The following is a 17,291-nucleotide window of genomic DNA, read 5'->3' as shown; positions in this document are numbered from 1 at the left end:
GGGCCCTTTGGCTAAAAGACGGTGATAAATGCACGAAGTTCTTTTATAAAGTGGCTAATTCACACAGGCGCAACAATGCTATTGAGACACTTCACCTAGGTACTCAAGTGCTCTCTTCCTCTTATGAATTAGAAAACCATATTGTGCATTATTACGAGAATCTCCTTAGGGAACCGACCTGTTAGAGGTTGAAGCTTGATGATTTGTTGAATGAGTCTATTGATTCGCAGAGTGTGAGTTGGTTGGAAAGACCTTTTGACGAAGATAAGATTTATAAGGTCATTCCCGGTATGGCCAAGGATAAAGCGCTGGGTCCGGATGGCTTTTCGATGAGATTCTTTCAAGATTGTTGGAATATTGTGAAATGTGATGTTATGCAGGTTTTTCTTAAATTCTACTCCTTTAAGAAGTTTGAGAAATGCCTTAATGCGACATTCATTGCTCTCATACCAAAGAAGCATGGGGTAACGGCAATTAAGGATTTCTACCCCATAAGCCTTGTGAGTGGAGTATACAAGATCATTTCGAAGGTTCTTGCTAATCTGCTAAGCCTAGTATTTGAACAAATTATTTATAAGCCTCGAAATGCATTTGTTCGGGGGAGACAAATCCTTGATTTGGTTCTCATTGCCAATGAGTGCTTGGATCATAGGTTGAGGGAGGGAGTTCTAGGTATTCTATGCAAGCTTGACATGGAAAAGACATATGATCATGTGAATTAGAAATTTCTTTTATACTTGCTTGGGAGGTGTGGCTTTGATGATAGGTGGATTTCATGGATACGACATTGTGTTACTACCGCTCATTTCTTGGTGCTAGTTAATGGCACCCCTGTTGGGTTTTTTATCCATTGGGTTTCTACTGCTCATTATCCATTGTCTCCTCTTCTTTTTGTTATTGTTATGGAGGTACTTGGCCGGATGGTGAAGGCTGTTATTAGAGGAGGATTTCTATCCGAAAAAATTGATGGGTAATGGTACTAATGGCTCTATCAGACTATCATAATCTTGCATCTCTTATTTGTAGATGATACTCTCCTTTTTGTGAAGCGGATCATGGCCAAATTCAAACTTTACGAACACTTTTCTTATGCTTTGATGCTATGTCGGTGCTTAAGTTGAACCTTGGTAAGTCCGAGATGGTTACGGTGGCCGTGGTGCCCAGTATCAACAATCTGGCGAGCCTTCTGGATTGTAAAGTGTATTATTTGCCTATGAAATATTTGGGCCTCCCGTTAGGGGTGACTTTTAAGACTTGAGCTATTTGGGAATGGGTTGTGGAAAAAGTAGAGAAAAGGCTGGATGGTTGGAAACGGTTGTATTTATCGAAAGGGGGTTGACTCACATGAATTAAGAGCACTTTATCTAACTTCTCCACCTATTTTTTATCTCTATTTCCTTTGCCTGCAGGGGTGGCGAATAGAACTGAGAAGTTATTTCGGGCTTTTTTGTTGGGGAAGTGGGGGAGGAAACGAATCTTGTTAATTGGAATAAAGTTTGTTCCCCAATTTTGAATGGTGGCTTGGGAGTGTGCAACTTGAGGACTTTCAATAAAGCTTTGTTGGGAAAATGGTTATTGAGGCATCACTTGGAGGGGGATTCACTGTGGAAGGAAATTATTGACTTTAGACACGAAAGTGCTTTTTGGGGGAGGGGGGGGGGGGGCTCCAATGAAGTGAGAGGGTATGGTGTGGGCTTATGGAAACTTATAGGATGGGATGACAGAGTTTTGAAAATCATATCTGTTTTGTGGCTAGAGAGGGTACCATAATTAGGTTTTGGCATGATGTTTGGTGTGGAGATTGTGCTCTTGATAAGGCCTTTCCAGCTCTCTATCGTATTACAGCTAACAGAGATGTTTCTGTGGCGGATTTGCGTGTATTTTCTCATGGTTCTCACCAGTGGAGTGTTTTATTTAATAGGGATATTCATGATTGGGAATTGCACACCGTTTCAGAATTTTTCAAATTGATATACTCCACAAGAAACACTACAACACAGGGGAATATGATGCAGTGCAGGTCCAATGGCAGCAAGAAGTGTATACTCAATGCGCGTATTAAAAAATATTGGCATTACAAAGTAATGTTCATTTCCAATGGAAGAATATTTAGAAGTCTCGTGTGCCTTCCAAAGTATTTTTTTCATATGGACTGCTGCTCTTGGAAAGATTTTGACCACAGATAACTCGAGGAAGAGGGGGCTCATTGTGATGAATTGGTGCTATTTGTATAAAAAAGCATGGAGAATCAATGGATCTCTTATTATTGCATTGTGAGGTGACAAATGTGTCGTGAGATGAGATCCGTAGAAGAGTCGATGTCGCTTGGATAATGCCATTGAAGGTGGTTGATTTACTGGCTTGTTGGAAGAGATTAAAGGCTGTCCTCAAGTGGCGGTAGTGTGAAAGATGATTCCATTGTGCATTATGTGGTGTACTTGGTCGGAAAGGAATAATCGATACTTTGAAGATAAGGAGTGCACAATGGCGAAGCTTCAGAATTTTTTTGTACACACATTATTGCTTTGGTTTTCAGCCATTGTGCTTACTGAAAACAATGCTCATGACTTCGTGTCTTCAATTTATCGATCCTAGAATGTATTTAGATGTTTTTTTTTTTGTATACCTCTTTGTGTATACGGACTATGCCTATTTCATTCGTATCAATAAAATTTACTTTACTTATAAAAAATAAAATGAAATAAACAAAGAGATGAGATGAGAAATTATGAGAATTATGTGAATAGTAGTTAAATGATTTGAGTTAAAATGTTTTATTGGGCTTTGAGAAAGGAGAAAGAAAAAGTTGAATAAAAATATTACAAAGTTAAAAAATTGTTTGAATATTATTTTTTAATATTATTTTTGTTTTGAAATTTGAAAAAATTGTATTTTTTTTTTTGTGTTTAATTTGAAAGTTTAGAAAAATTTTATAAGGTTTTGTGCTTGAATAATGATTAGGTACTGATTAAATGAAAAAGTTGAAGATTTGAAATTAAAAAGTATTTTGTGTTTGAATGATATTTGAAATGGAAATTGTGAGAAGTTTTGAGATCATCTCATCTATATTGCCAAACAAGGCTTAAAATTAATTTTTAGATAAACACTAATAGGTTTAAATTACTTTCAATCAAGAGATTGCCTACCTTGTTCAGTTATTTCAGCCATGATTAAAGAAAAGTTTGGGTTGTTAGAAGAATTCACCTTTAGATTGAAAAAGGCAACATATTTTTTTGTGATGGAAAATCTAAGGGTTCTGTTAAAAAAATTTAAAAATTGAGTGAAAGAAGTGGTTTGACATTTGACATAGAGGCATGGAGTGTAACACTCAGCCCAGCCAAGCTACTTTACAAAATTTTTTGGATTTATAATTATGAAAAACCATTTGGGATTGCGAGTAAAAACAAAAAAAATTGGAAAAGAGTTTGGGTTTAAGATATTTTAGGCGGAATAATTTTTTTTTTCGGTGGGTTTGATAATTAGGTTTAAAATCTTTTAATGGACCAAGTTGATTTTCATCCAAAAAATTTATAGGACAAGTATTTCCTTTTAGGTTGAGTTGAGGTCCAAAACTTAGGGAAAACGCCCATGCAATAATCCCAGACCTGATCTAGTCGTGGGCCAAATATGTTTTAGCTAAAGAGCCCAGGCCTGTGAAAAACAGGTCCAGACTTCACGCCGCACGACTTCAAGCCGTTTCCATTTTCATGCACATCCCTCCCTTCTTCTTTTTTAGGTTTTATCTGTTTCCTCTTATGGTTCTTATATATGTTAAGCATACTCAACCCTAGAATAAGTGCCGCTACCCTCTTTTCACGCCCTCAGCCATCTAAACTCCTCTAAGCATCCATCCTCCACTGTGAACCACGACTACCACTTTAACTGAGATATAAACAACCGAAAATCATCCGGTTCCTACAGCTCAAATTAGAGCACATGTTTCCTCCCCGTCGAACCACAACCCAGCCACCACGGAGCCAGCTCTCTTTGCGTCTTCATTACCAACCCAGCACAACCAACACCCAACCTTTGAAGACCACCAACGGAAACACTTTGTTCTGCTTCTCTGAAAACAGAAAACAAAAATCCCACATCTTGAACCCGCCACCTCCACACCTCGGGAGAGCCACCCACACACACGAAAACACCGGCCATGAAACTCCCCTATTTTTAGCCACCCAAAACAGAGATCCACCCACTAAACCACTACACCGCACCAGCCACTCCAAGCCGTCGCCACCCGCATGGAAAAGGCCGTCGGACATCCACAGGCCACCTTAGCCGGTAGCAACCCCTCGCGGTGAGTACCTCTCTCGGTTACTCCCTTATTTCTCTCCGCCCTCTCTCTCGCTCACCTCTCCCTCTCCTTCTCTCGTGCTCAGCCCAACTCGACGACATCTCCGCCGCACTCCTGCTCTTCAGTCGCGCCACCATAGCCCCTCCAGCCAGCCCCGTCGTGCCTTACCCCTCCACGCGTGCCTCGGTTTCCCTTGGGTGAGCCCCTACCGCCACATACTTGTTTTATCTCTGTGTATTGGTTTGTCTGGTCTTCATGTTCTTATAAGTTATATTTATATATATATTGTTAACCTAATAGAGGGAAGTGCTATTACTGTTTTACCCCTTAGTGTATGCCTCCAAATTTATTGTTTAGGCTTAGTTTGAAATGAGTTTTGTTTAAGTCTCAAAAATATTATATTTGTGTAGATAATTTTTTGATAATATTGTTAATAAAACAAAGTAAACTTATTTTTTTTAGAGATGAGTTTTTCTTGACTTATTTTATGGGAATGTTTAGTACCCAAAGTGTTCTATTAATTTATAATACGTTGTTGGTATTTTAGATATTTTAAACATTAATATTTATTGAGTTCCGTAATTATCATAATACTTATTTGATAAATTTCTTCTTCGGTACAAATTTGATTAAGTGGATATTGATGGTTTTAGAAAATGATGATATTTTAGGAATTATGAGAATTTTAGGTTTTGAGGTTTTAAAAATAGGTTCTTTTAGCACTTTTAAATTTAAATATTGAAATATGTGATTGATTGGAAATTTACGGGAATTACGTGACTTTTATAGGTGACGATTAATATTTGTTCGACATTGTTGAGGAAATATCTTGAAAGACTAAGGAGTTCAGGTAAGCAGAGTTCCTGTGCTAGACTTCGCATAAAAAATTAATAAAATGAGCAGAGGTTTTTTTTTTTGAAAAAATATACATGTTTTGTTATGAAAAGAAATTTGAAACGACTTCAGTTATTTGTTCTGCATGACTAGTGAAATTCTATAGAAGAATAAAGTACTTTCTGTCATGACTGGTGTAGACATGAGCAAAGTTTTGGCATTCTGTTTCTGAACTTTGCAATAGAGAGCAAATATGAAAAATTGTGCATAAATTATATTTTTGGGATCTGATTCCGTTCTGTTCTAAAAATGTTTTGTACTTTGATGTAATATGACGTGATTTCTAAAGCCTTTGGCATGACATTCTGTTTCTGCCCTGTTCTGATCTTACCACGGGTGTAAAACTATGGCCTTTGTTTGGGTTGATACCAACTTTTCTATTTCTGGTGCACCCATTTTGGAAGCAAAGTGGTTTTCTGCGTGGTTTTTCTTGTGTGCACACTCGAGACTTCGAGAATAATAAGGGGAAGATTCACATTCTGTTTCTGCTCGGTTGGCCGCTGGGGTTTTCACAACCCTACCACGGGGGTTAAACATGGAATTCTGTTATGATATGATGTTTCAGTTATGCTATGCCAAGGAAATTTTGAATAAGAATATTTTTGAACTTTCGCTCTGATATTTTTGATAACATGCTCTGACTCTGCATTCTGAAAATAAAAAGTGTTTTATTCTGCATTATAAATTCTGTAAATGTTCATGTTTGCATACTAGTATATGTTCCCTACTTACTGAATTGTTGATAACTCACCACCTATCTCCATAATATGTTTCAGATAATTTTGATGCAACAGTTGGAGGTCAGGAATAGAGAGTACTTGCAAGTTTTGTTGATCATAGAAGATTAAGTGCCTTAGGATACAAGGACTTATTGGAGAGTCTTTTTGGTAGTGTTGATATTTTATGTGGTTTTGGGGGTAAGGGCATTTTCTCAGTTCGATCCTTTTATAAGTCCCTTTCCCAAACTGCCAATGCCACTACCCCGTTCCCGTGGAGGAGAATCTGGAGAAATAAGGCGCCTCCGAAAACGATCTTCTTTACTTGGACAGCAACTTTGGGGAAGATTCTGACTACCGACAATCTGAGGAAGCACCGATTAGTTATACTAGACTGGTGTTGCATGTGCAAGAGATCTGGCGAGACAATGGAACACCTTTTGCTACATTGTGAGACTACTAGAGCCTTGTGGGTAGAAGTCGTTAGCCGGATAGAGTTAGCCTTTGTTATGCCTGCAATGGTGGTAGATCTATTGGCTAGCTGGACACTTCCGAGAGGAGTGCAACAAATCAAGGAGGTGTGGAATATGATCCCGATCTGTATTATGTGGTGTATATGGTAAGAGTGCAACGATCGGACCTTCGAAAACAAAGAACGGTCCTCGGAGGAACTTAGAACGCTATTTTTTCGTACTTTATTTTTATCCATTGCTTTAGATTTTAATGGCCTGAATTTTCATGATTTTCTAGTTTCCCTTACTTCGACCTAGATAGGTTTCATCTCTTGTATACCATCTTGTGTACTTGGGCTTTGCCTATCTTTATTAATCCATCTTTGATTACTTATAAAAAAAAATATATGTTATGTGACTTTGGTATTTTGAGTAATGGATATTCCTAATCTTTGTGGAAATGTTTATGCATATTATTGAGACACTTCTGATGTGCCCTTATGTAGGAACATATATATTTGTGTTGAACAAATAGGTTAATATGTTATGAAGACTCTGGTTTATTTTTAAAAGTGTTACTGGAGATGATTTTAGGCGACATGAGTTAACTCTCCGGACCCTCGGGGACGGGGTGTTACATGGAGTATCATGCACTCTCACGCAGCTCTTTCTGAACTACAATTTATCCTTGTTTCCCAATCCAAAGATGATCTCGTAATGTATTAAGAATTATGTATTTATTTCCTTGTCCAAGTATCAACTGACAACAGTCTGCCTTATTTACTAATTGATACTTCTTAGATAAGTGAGGATTATGGGGTGGGGTTCAAACTTGCACTGACACATGATTTTATGCCATTGGAGGTTCCTTATATCCTGTGAAAGAAATGAAAGAGATTCCCAATCCACCTATGGAGAATGAAGGCTGTTGCAGACTTGTGGGCATGGCAGCACTACTAAAAAATTCAAGCAAATATGGAGAAAATCAAAGGATTGAACTCTTATGATCCTAATGGTTAAAAGCTTAACTAATTTGTATCCAACAGTTGTAGGCTTTATGCTAATAATTGATATCAAAACAGAACAATGTCACGAGTTTGAATTGCAGAGCGGATGATCTATAAACTGGGTTGAAATATCATGACTTATGATCTTAAGGGTTAAAACATTAACCAAATCTGTATCCAACAATCCTAGCAACTCTACCTTAGTAGAGTTATATGTGACCCTTAGAAAAGCAAATAATCATCAGATTAATGTTAACAATATTAACCTCAATAATAACTTATACGGTTACAGATGGGAAACAAAAATAGTTATCCCAACTGAACAAACAAAATGTAGATAAGATGGGCCCTTGGTAGGTTCTTTATCCAATATAATCATTAGCTGAAACTATTACCATTGCCAACAGAAAGATCGTTTTTCCCAATCAAAATTGGACAGAAAAAGGGTCATGATGAGGAATCTAATTACCACGAGCTTCTCACAACACAAATTAAGCTCACTTCATTCAGGTAGTACTACTTGCAAAAGCTCAACATTTAGTTCAAATGTAGCTCCGGGCTGCAAAAGTCCACAATAAGTATAGGGAGCAAGTCAAAACCCCAATATTTTCTCAGGTATACACTGTAAAAGAAGAACACATATGCTATAAGAGTAATCATGGATATAACATTAGAAATACTCAAAACTTTGCAATATCATGGTCAGGTGGTTCTGACGTGGACAGAGAGGTTTTGATCCCTTGAGAACATTGGTTCCATTTTGCTTGGGTGTATGCCTTTGATTTCTTAATTTAAGTGGCGGTGGTGGTCTATGATGCTAATTTAAGTTGGCAGGTGAACTGGCATTGAGATTTAATTAACCTTATAAAGCAATGCAACCTCCAATTTATGCAGCAATGCTAAAGGCAATCACATTTGTTTCTCCTCTGAATAGGAAAATTATTTTTTACTTCACTGCCAAACTCACCATCTCTTAACACAATGAAGAAAAAATTGTGCAATGACAGAAACCATGCCCATATTCCAGTAAGTAGCCTGTTTTGTCCAAATATTAGAAATGTTCAAGAGCTATGCTATTCACAATGGTTGAAACGAGGGTCATGACGTCTGCTAATTTCCTCAATTTTACTCTTTTTTTTTTTTTTTTTTATAAGTAATTTCCTCAATTTTACTTTCTACCATTAAATGATGAGATCGAACATGGTAGTAGAAGATGAATAAAAGCTGTCACTGAGGTACAAAAGCAGTGACAGTATATGAGAAAAGCATGCATTGATGCTGGATAGAGTATGTGGGTAAAAGATATCGAGACTAAAGAAATCAATTGAAGAGCTCACTGGGATCTCGTTCATTCCCTTTGGGCCATACCCAGCCTCTGGAGGAACAATCACAGTTCGCTGCAATAAGAGATAATTTTGAAGAAGGCAAACAGAGGTCATAAGCTTAGCAGTTACAAAGATGATAAGAAACTAAAAGAAAAATTGCTGCTTTCCAAAGAGATCATATATTGGTGAAAAAGGGAGGATGGTATTACCTTCCCCCCTACTTTCATCCCTTCAATTATTGAGTACATAGCCGATGGGGGTTTTGGTGCAGCCTGCGCAGAAAACAGACCATTTGGGTTGTCTACAAAGTCACGCTTCCTTTCTTTCCCTGGAGGAGCTCCAACTTTGAACTCGTATGGCTAAATTAAAGACAAGGAAACGTGCATTAGTAATTTCAGCTATTGGTTTTTTACTAGAAGAAGCTGACCTCTCTCTCTCTCATTGACCACACACAAACACAAAGGCATAGTCGAGAACCTGGGCAATACTACGATTTCCAGCTAAGAGTTTGGATTCTCGACTCGACACAGCTGTAATATTACGGTATAAGCAGTCAAAGTGCACCTGTGAAAGTACAAGCCAATACGAAGTAATATCTCTGTCCATATACATATGAAAAAAAGAATTTCTTCAGCTTACATCAAAACCAAACCTGAACTGTTGATCCTTTTTCAGCTATTGGGCCCTTTCCCTCAAACAGATCATAGTACTTTAATCCCTCAGCTGCTTCGAAGGTAACAGAAAAGCAAAAAGACAAAAAGTTCAATGCTAATTAAAAATGCTCGCACAACTGCTGCTTCCCGTAATTCATTGCAGCCATTATCACATCAAGCATGCACATTAATGTGTTCAAATCAACATATGCTTTCAAGTGCTACTGAAGAATCCTACCAACTGCTCGTTCCCCATTTTTTTTTCCTGCTATCAGGACATTAATTAAGCAGACTAACGTGCGTCGATCAGTATATACTTTGTTCCCAGAAATTGTTTTTTCACAAGTGATTACTAGTATAGGATTGCAACGTTATTACTAAAACCATATTTCAATTTCTAATTTTTAAGCAATAAATCCCACCATGCCACAAAAATCTCTGTAAAACACCAAAATGTACTCACAGTTAAGCAACCCAAGAAGAACCACATGCACATAACAAACGTAAAACATTAAACAGAGACAAAGATAAGTAAATAACGGCTAGTGAGGTAGTCTTCAAGAGGGATGTTCTTCTTGTTTCGTCGCTCTCTGGCCTCTGACGGTGGAGAGTGTGAAATGAGAAGGCTGAAAGGCAGCGAGGAAATCAGAATCGCGGACCTTCTCGAAATGGGTATTGGAAGAACGAATTGCTTTGAAAGCTGTGCCTGGTTTCGGGTGGGTTTTGCACAGATTTGAAGAAGATGATTAACGGTCCGTTCGTCCAAGCTCCTAACAGAGGCCATGCCCGTTGAAATATAATGGCCGAAGGTTATAAACCGCCCAATGCTTCTATATCCCTATCTCGTTCGCCTTTACGAATCTTACTTATGCACCAATCCGTTGGATACATGTCGTTGATATGGTGGCGAGCGATCGACATGTCGTTGGTAGTTTTTGTTCCCAGATTTGGCGTGTTATAGTTAATACCGTTATTGTATCTGTTAAATGGGATGATTAAGATACTTTGTAGTTTTTTTAACAATCAGATAGGCACGAGTAACGCGAGATACAGTCACAGAGTGTGTAAGCGCCACATAATCTTTTTGAAGAAAGTGATTAAGAATTTTGTTACTCATCATCTCCACACACCACATATCACATTTATTTTATTGGTTTATTCTTTCTAAACTAATTGAGTTATTCTACTCATCATCTATACACCACATATTTGGTAAGAGAAAAAAATAAAAAATTATGTGTAGTGTGTGGTGTGAGAATGATGAGTAAAATTTTTCAACTGAGTAAATATGAGATCTGTAGGAAAAAATTAATTTTTTAATAGTAGACCCATCTTTTTTTCAAAAAGAGTGTGTGGCACTTGCACAACCCACGACTGTATCTAACATTACTCATTCCTTATATATGCTTCATGACACAAAATACTATCTTACCATTGGTAGAATGTAAAACCACCAACTTCACCTTATTTAGCTAATTATTGACATTGAAGAGGTACCTGAGTGTGCCAGAACTGATGTATTAGCTGCGCTTTGTCTCTGATTAATGGAAGTTTTTCTATAAAATATAATAATAATAATAATAAGCCTTCACCTTACATTGTTTTACAGTCTTCAGAGCTATCTGCCTTTCTATAACAGCTTATGCATGTAATGTGCCACAGGTTCCTATTGCGTCTAATGAAAGAGTCATTGTGCAGCTTGATGATGTTGGCACAAACCTCCACGGCCAAATATTCCAACATAGCATGAAAGAGAAGGAAACATAACGTAGGCAACTGTGAGCATTTACTTGCGAGTATTATTTCCCATCAAACATGTTAAAATTGACACTTCTAGGCTGACACTAATCGAGAAGATGAAAACAAAAGGCTACAAGTCTACTTTTAAACATAAAGTTGATGAAGAACAACGTTATGCAGTAGGAAAAAATGGACTTTTGGCTGCATATGGTTGGGCAACGTCAAGCCAATCAACCGAAGATGGTTCCTAGCCTAAGAGTTCCAGAACTCAACTCCCAGTTTCATCCACTTAGTAGGTCGCCGAAGTCATCATTCTTAGTCGGTTTTTGTTCCCTTGGAAGGTCCATGCTCGCCATAATGTTTTCTGTTTGCTTAGGAGAAGATCTGTCTGCTTCCACACCATAAAACTGGTTGTGAGGATGTTGATGTGGATGTTGTGGGGATTGCACAACTGAGTTGGAGGGGCTTCCACCTAAAGTCCGAGGTGGAGATGATCCCCTCTCATCATTCTTTTTCTTTACAGCTTTTTTATGCCACTGCTTTAGCGCCTTGGAAGTATGTTCATCAAAGATTGACCTCTTCATGGTTGATCCCATCTAAAAGTCCCCAAAGAAAAAGTAAGACCGTGTTCATCACCAATTCATAATTATAAATGGAGACAGTTTGAAAAGTGTGTTTAAAGTTTTGATTACCAGTTTTTCTAGGGCATTGATTACTAGTTGCTAGCATGCATGTTAGGTGAAAGAAGTATAAAGGAAGTTTAGCTCAGTTATAGTTTTCCAAAACTGGACCACATTCATAACTCCTCAAAGATCCCTTCAGCCTGTAAGTTGCTACTCTTAAATCTCAGCATGGATTAATATATCGTAGGAGCAATTAGTAGAAGAGCTTACCTGAGTAACAAGGGCATACAGAGGAAGTGTGATGTAGCTGCACATAAATTGGACTTCTACCCTGTCAAATTAAAAGTTCCATAACTAGTTAGAAGTTCTAATGTTAATCATAGGAATGCGGATGTCCATGAAATAATCTTAGAGAAGGAAGAATGGTATCTAAAGATATATTACAATGTAAGACTTTCAAACTTTTATATCAAACGTAATTATTGTACTAAAGTAGGACTTACCCGAGAACAACTCTTAAAATTATAAGAGTGAAACTCTCATGAAAACAAGATCTCAGTCCAAACTCATACTGTACCAAGAACGAACATTTAGAATTCCAGCAGTGAATATAGAAAGAATTCGAGGAAGATAAAGTAGAGCATTTATTACCCATATCCAAAGGAAATATGTTATCTCAAAGGCATTCTGGATAAGTAAGAATCAGCATGTTAGAAAATCTTCATAAATCTTACTATGAAAAACTAGTGCAGTTCCTAAAAAAAAAAAACTTTATTTGCGTTCAGAAACAGTTGGCTTTTGCTCTGATTCTACTCAGCTGGAACTTTTGCAATTCTACCTCACACAGTTACCTAGAATACATGCAAAAAGAACAGAAGGAAACTAATCAGTACCTGGAACAAGACGAAATGGATGAGATAAAGAACTAGCTTAGGCCAACCAAACCAAAAATTATTGTCCGAGACTTGTACAAGAGGTATTCCTTGGATTACGGCATGTCTCTCTGTGATTTCAAGGGCCATTTGTGTTATTATTGCTTGAAGCTTTGCCCCAACAGCTAATATCACCTTTAAACCACCCACTCATTAGTCCTTGAATTTTAAGCACATATTCAGATAGTTTTATGACAAGTTTCTTACAACTAGAGGAAGTATTGACACCCAAGCCATAGCATCCCATCCTGAAAAGAGATAAGATCAATTATAATATCTTTGTTACGAACATTATAAATCGGCTCTATTGACAAAATTGAAAAAAAAAAGTAAGAAGAAAGACTAACCACTAACATTAATAAGCAGAAAGAAGACCACAGATGCCCATAATAGTGGACTGCCAGAAGCAAAAGATAAAAGTCAAAAAAATACTGAAGGAAATGGGGACATGTGGCAAGGATTATCCTCATGCAATCTCAATTCCAGGAAGCTAAATTTATAACTAATAACTAATTATTAGGAAGTGTTGGAACTTTACCTGATTCCTACAACTACCTTGAAGTCATCTTCTAATGATCGCTTTATATATTTTTGAAAGTCAAACTTACTTCCTGGTGCTAAATGAACCTGTAAGAAGGAAACAATTGTTTTACCAACAGTTATATATGAAGATGATCATGATGGGATTCTTTAATTGCAATGAAGAAACTCACACTAACAAATCCATGCCGCATTGTCAAGTAGTCAGCCTTGCGAACAGACCGGAAAAATTGTCGAAAGAAGCAGACCTGAAAGATTGGAACATCCAAGCATTGCATCAACATTTACAGGTTTCAAAACTATCTCACAAAAACTTTATCAGTTTTGCAAATTTAGAAGGCCTTGACTCAATTCTTTCTTTTTTCTTTTTCAGGTTTAACTTTGAGTTTTTACTCAAAGTACAACATGAAATACACAAATTTTATGCTTAGAAATTTTGAAGTGCATGCCCCTTCACCATAATTGAGGGTTATGAATAAAATTGGAGGTCCTACCCCTTTTTTCAAAAAAAAAAAGAAGAAATTTGAAGGGCACGTGCAAAACATACTTGATAGAAAATTGCACTATTATATCATCAACTCTAATTCCATCTTGAACTTAATTGAAAACCAAGAGTCAATGACATATTTCTTACAAAATAGAAGGAGAACGGTGATCTAGTCCAGAAACTGGTGTGATCCTTTACGAATGATGTCTCGTGAGTAAGCCTGAATCTTTTAGGATCTGAACAACAATCATACAACCAATTCATCACTAAATAAATAAGTGCACCCAACAATTTAATATATGAGACTCTTAACACAGGCAGTACATAATCTATGAAATTCCGATGGGACAAACAGTCAAGCAGTTGTCATAATTCTCACTAGTATACCATTTAGAAATTCCTGGTCATTAATACTATCCCGTTCCCATTCCTTCCAGCCACGAATCTACAAAAATCAACAATATTTAATCAATTAGGTTAACGTTGACATCATCTAAATAAAATTCTCCTGGAGAGTCTCGCTCTGAAACAGAAGGTTCTAATGAATCCAGAGATCTCGATCTCTTGAAAAGCATGATGCCATCCCAGCCACAAATTGGGGGAGATAATATTATTAGTTTTTTTTCCAGACAATACTTTCCTCCCTGAACTGAATGCCCTTATGACACTTGTTTCCAGGTACTCGTTATATGATAGAATTACAATTAATGATTATAGGCAAACCAAAATGTGTACCCCACCTTTAGTCTTCCAAGCATCATTGTTATGCAACTGTAGATCACATGGAAGACTGCTAAAAAGAATATGAAGATGTGTAACTGATGTAAACCATTCACAGATATAAGTGGCACGTGCCCCTACATCATGAAAGATTATGAATTGCATTAGTCATTATAACAAAATGCAGTCATGCTGTGAGTACATCTCTTTCAACAACTTACGTTGTGAAACAAAGATTTTACATGTAAAAACTGTCAAAGTCAGCTGTAGTTATGGTTTGATTCTATTTAAGTACTTATCTCTCTGCATTCCTGCAGACCCAAATGAAAATCAATGTATACGTTCATGACATACTTGTATGCCTAGAGTCATCATTTGCCAACTATTTGGGCCAACAGAAGTTCTGCTCCACATATTGGCATGTAAAAAACCAGTCAGAGCACAAGATCATAGATCTTTTAAATTCAACTTCTTTCACCTCCAGCTTGCGTGCTTCTCACATTCCTAGTTGATTATGTTCTTTCAATAAAAATGACTGAAACAATGTAATCACATCAAACTCTCCTCTTATTTTACCCTTTAGAAACAAACATAGTTTTCCCCAACTGCATTGAGATATGACATTATATTTCCCTATCACTTCTCTGTCGTAAATAAACCTCCTATGTTGTTATGTACATTTATAATTGCCAACTTTCTGCTCTGTAGAACATGTTTAGCCTTATTGTGTTGATAGGTGAAATTCCTCTTATTGTGTTGTTAGGTGAAATTCCTCTTTCAACTTGTGATCATATCTAATCAATGCACATATACACTTCATCCATTCATCATTTGGTGTACAGAAAAAGATGGGTCCCATTTCCTTTGACAGAATAAAAGAAAAACCCCTGATACTCTTCAATTTTGTCTCAACAGTACTAAATGGATAATTGTACAGAATGCCGATTCAAAGATTTGACTACACTGTAACAATGCATTAAACATATGGATTAATGAATTACTAACCCTGCACACGAGGAATATGAAGACCCTAATATATATATATATATATATATATATATATATATTTTCTAAACTTGTGAAGACTATAATACAAGATAAAGAACGCAACTTTTTTTCTGGTGAATAACATATAATTGTATTTACTAGCATAATACTTTGTAATTGAATGTTAAATGAAACCTGCCTAACCATAATTCAATATAATACTTACCAGCTTGCAAGCTGGTCCAGCGCCCTCAGCAGCTAGAAATCTACGCTCGTACCATAGGAGCTTGCGATGATGTTCTCCCTTGCCCATTTTAGGCTCCTCGTGAGGTTCTTGATAGTCACCCCCTCTTCTTATGGGGCACGGTAACATTGTATCTGCAAACTTCATGGGAATACACATTCTAGTGATGAAGCTTTGCCCGAATGTCAAGAGTAAGGAAATAAATCCTAAAACCATGAGCTCTGCAAAAATTAAACAGGAAAATAAATCTTGGTCACTAGGAATTAAACCACATAAATTTCCTTTGTCAATTTGCATAAACCAAAGCCTATAGAAATAGATATAAATAACAAAGCAACATTAACGAACAGGTTTGATGCTTTACCGCCTTTAATTTTCTCGAGAGCTTCAAACAAAGCTTTCTTTTTTCTCTCTTGAAACCACTGAGATAAGGAAAAAGACAGATTATGTTTTCAGAAAAGCTACTTACAGAGAAAAATATAAATAAAAGCAGAAAACAAAATAATTAAGCATGGTAGCTTGGAATTTTAATACTAAAAAGTTATAGGGAAGCAAATTAGATACTGATCGACAAGCATGCAATTATGTGTATCTTCTTTAAGAATTCAATGTTCAAACCTAACGAATTTAACACCTCATGGTCTCAATTGGGTCTTCTGCGCCTAAGCACACCAATGCACTAACCAGAACAATTCAAAAAAATCATATTCCAAGGGAGAAAGATAATATAAGGCCATCCAATGATAGAAACTGAAAGATCAAATCACAGAATCCGACATTGCAAAAAACTTAATTACACAACCCAACTTAAACATTTCTAATTTCTAAACTGCAATATGAACTTTGAATAAGTTTAATTACACCAGCAGTTGCCAAAACTACAATTAGTCTAAAACTACGATTCATAATAGCAGTTTTGACTGTTTCAATGCATCCATTACTAGGTCTAACGACAATCTTTTAAACCGCTACTAAAAAAATATGTTTATCTTTGTTGTTGTTGTTGTACAAATTAATTTACAACTATCGTAAGAACTGAGAAAACTTGATGTATATTTGTCTCTTCAGAAAATGAAAACGAGAAATTACACAAAGGCATTCTCTCACAAATCCCGAAAGATCGGATTCTTTGGACACGTCTTTTCAACCCAAAAGAGATAAAATGTCAGGCAAGATTCTTTAAATACAGATCAATATTACTAAACGAAACCTAAATTCGGAGGACTAAACAGATAGAAAATATTTTTATGCATGCATCAACTTTCTTAATTGTTACCTCTCCAATCATATGAAGAACTTTCTCCAAAATTATAGAAATCAAAATGATAACAGCACAAACTACAGCGACAGCCCATGTGGGCGTCTGATCCAGCTCCCTTGCATGATTGATACCTTCACCGCCTCCACCCCCAGCCATTCCCAACTCCCAAGCTATCCCTTAGAAATTATGAGCTTCAAGAACAACGATATTCCTGAAAATAAGGCATCTTCTCCTATACAACCAATGGCACATTCATTGTCAATCTGTTCAAGACCGAGGGCAAAAGGATCACTGTGCGGGCAAAGACATTGAGAGAAATCTATATTTGCTTAGCACTACTGTCTGAGGGCGGTTTGTCTCTTCATTTCTATTACTTAACGGTATTCAACCGGGAATGTACGGAGAGGAGAGAG

The 17,291-nt window shown here is 36.8% G+C and overlaps 2 protein-coding genes across 4 annotated transcripts; both read right to left on the bottom strand.

Annotated features, from left to right (window-relative positions):
• Positions 1 to 7,595: 7,595 nt before the first annotated feature.
• On the bottom strand, positions 7,596 to 10,169 carry LOC109022249 (peptidyl-prolyl cis-trans isomerase FKBP18, chloroplastic-like). 2 transcript variants are annotated; one of them, XM_019005102.2, is made up of 6 exons: positions 9,885 to 10,169; positions 9,344 to 9,414; positions 9,169 to 9,255; positions 8,901 to 9,050; positions 8,704 to 8,763; positions 7,596 to 7,925 (listed from the first exon to the last, which is right to left on the bottom strand). In XM_019005102.2, exons 1-6 carry the CDS (start codon positions 10,126 to 10,128, stop codon positions 7,869 to 7,871), a joined length of 669 nt encoding a protein of 222 aa, XP_018860647.1. In that variant the 5' UTR covers positions 10,129 to 10,169; the 3' UTR covers positions 7,596 to 7,868. The 2 variants fall into 2 exon arrangements, with proteins under 2 accessions (XP_018860647.1, XP_035549055.1); XM_035693162.1 differs by having other exon boundaries at positions 8,735 to 8,763.
• A 714-nt stretch (positions 10,170 to 10,883) lies between these two features.
• LOC109022247 (MLO-like protein 9) lies at positions 10,884 to 17,233 on the bottom strand. 2 transcript variants are annotated; one of them, XM_019005100.2, is made up of 15 exons: positions 16,894 to 17,233; positions 15,982 to 16,039; positions 15,600 to 15,838; positions 14,407 to 14,523; positions 14,054 to 14,111; positions 13,814 to 13,902; positions 13,353 to 13,427; positions 13,178 to 13,266; positions 12,987 to 13,036; positions 12,847 to 12,887; positions 12,601 to 12,774; positions 12,359 to 12,394; positions 12,211 to 12,278; positions 11,978 to 12,038; positions 10,884 to 11,680 (listed from the first exon to the last, which is right to left on the bottom strand). In XM_019005100.2, the coding sequence occupies exons 1-15, from the start codon at positions 17,032 to 17,034 to the stop codon at positions 11,366 to 11,368; spliced, it is 1,611 nt and encodes a 536-aa protein (XP_018860645.1). In that variant the 5' UTR covers positions 17,035 to 17,233; the 3' UTR covers positions 10,884 to 11,365. The 2 variants fall into 2 exon arrangements, with proteins under 2 accessions (XP_018860645.1, XP_018860646.1); XM_019005101.2 differs by lacking the exon at positions 14,407 to 14,523 and having other exon boundaries at positions 10,943 to 11,680; positions 16,894 to 17,144.
• Positions 17,234 to 17,291: the final 58 nt, after the last annotated feature.

The sequence above is a fragment of the Juglans regia genome, chromosome 8 (assembly GCF_001411555.2).
Source record: "Juglans regia cultivar Chandler chromosome 8, Walnut 2.0, whole genome shotgun sequence".
NCBI classification, from domain to species: Eukaryota; Viridiplantae; Streptophyta; class Magnoliopsida; order Fagales; family Juglandaceae; genus Juglans; species Juglans regia.
The sequence above is the reverse complement of the archived record's forward strand: the minus strand, read 5'-3'. Positions and strand labels throughout refer to the sequence as shown.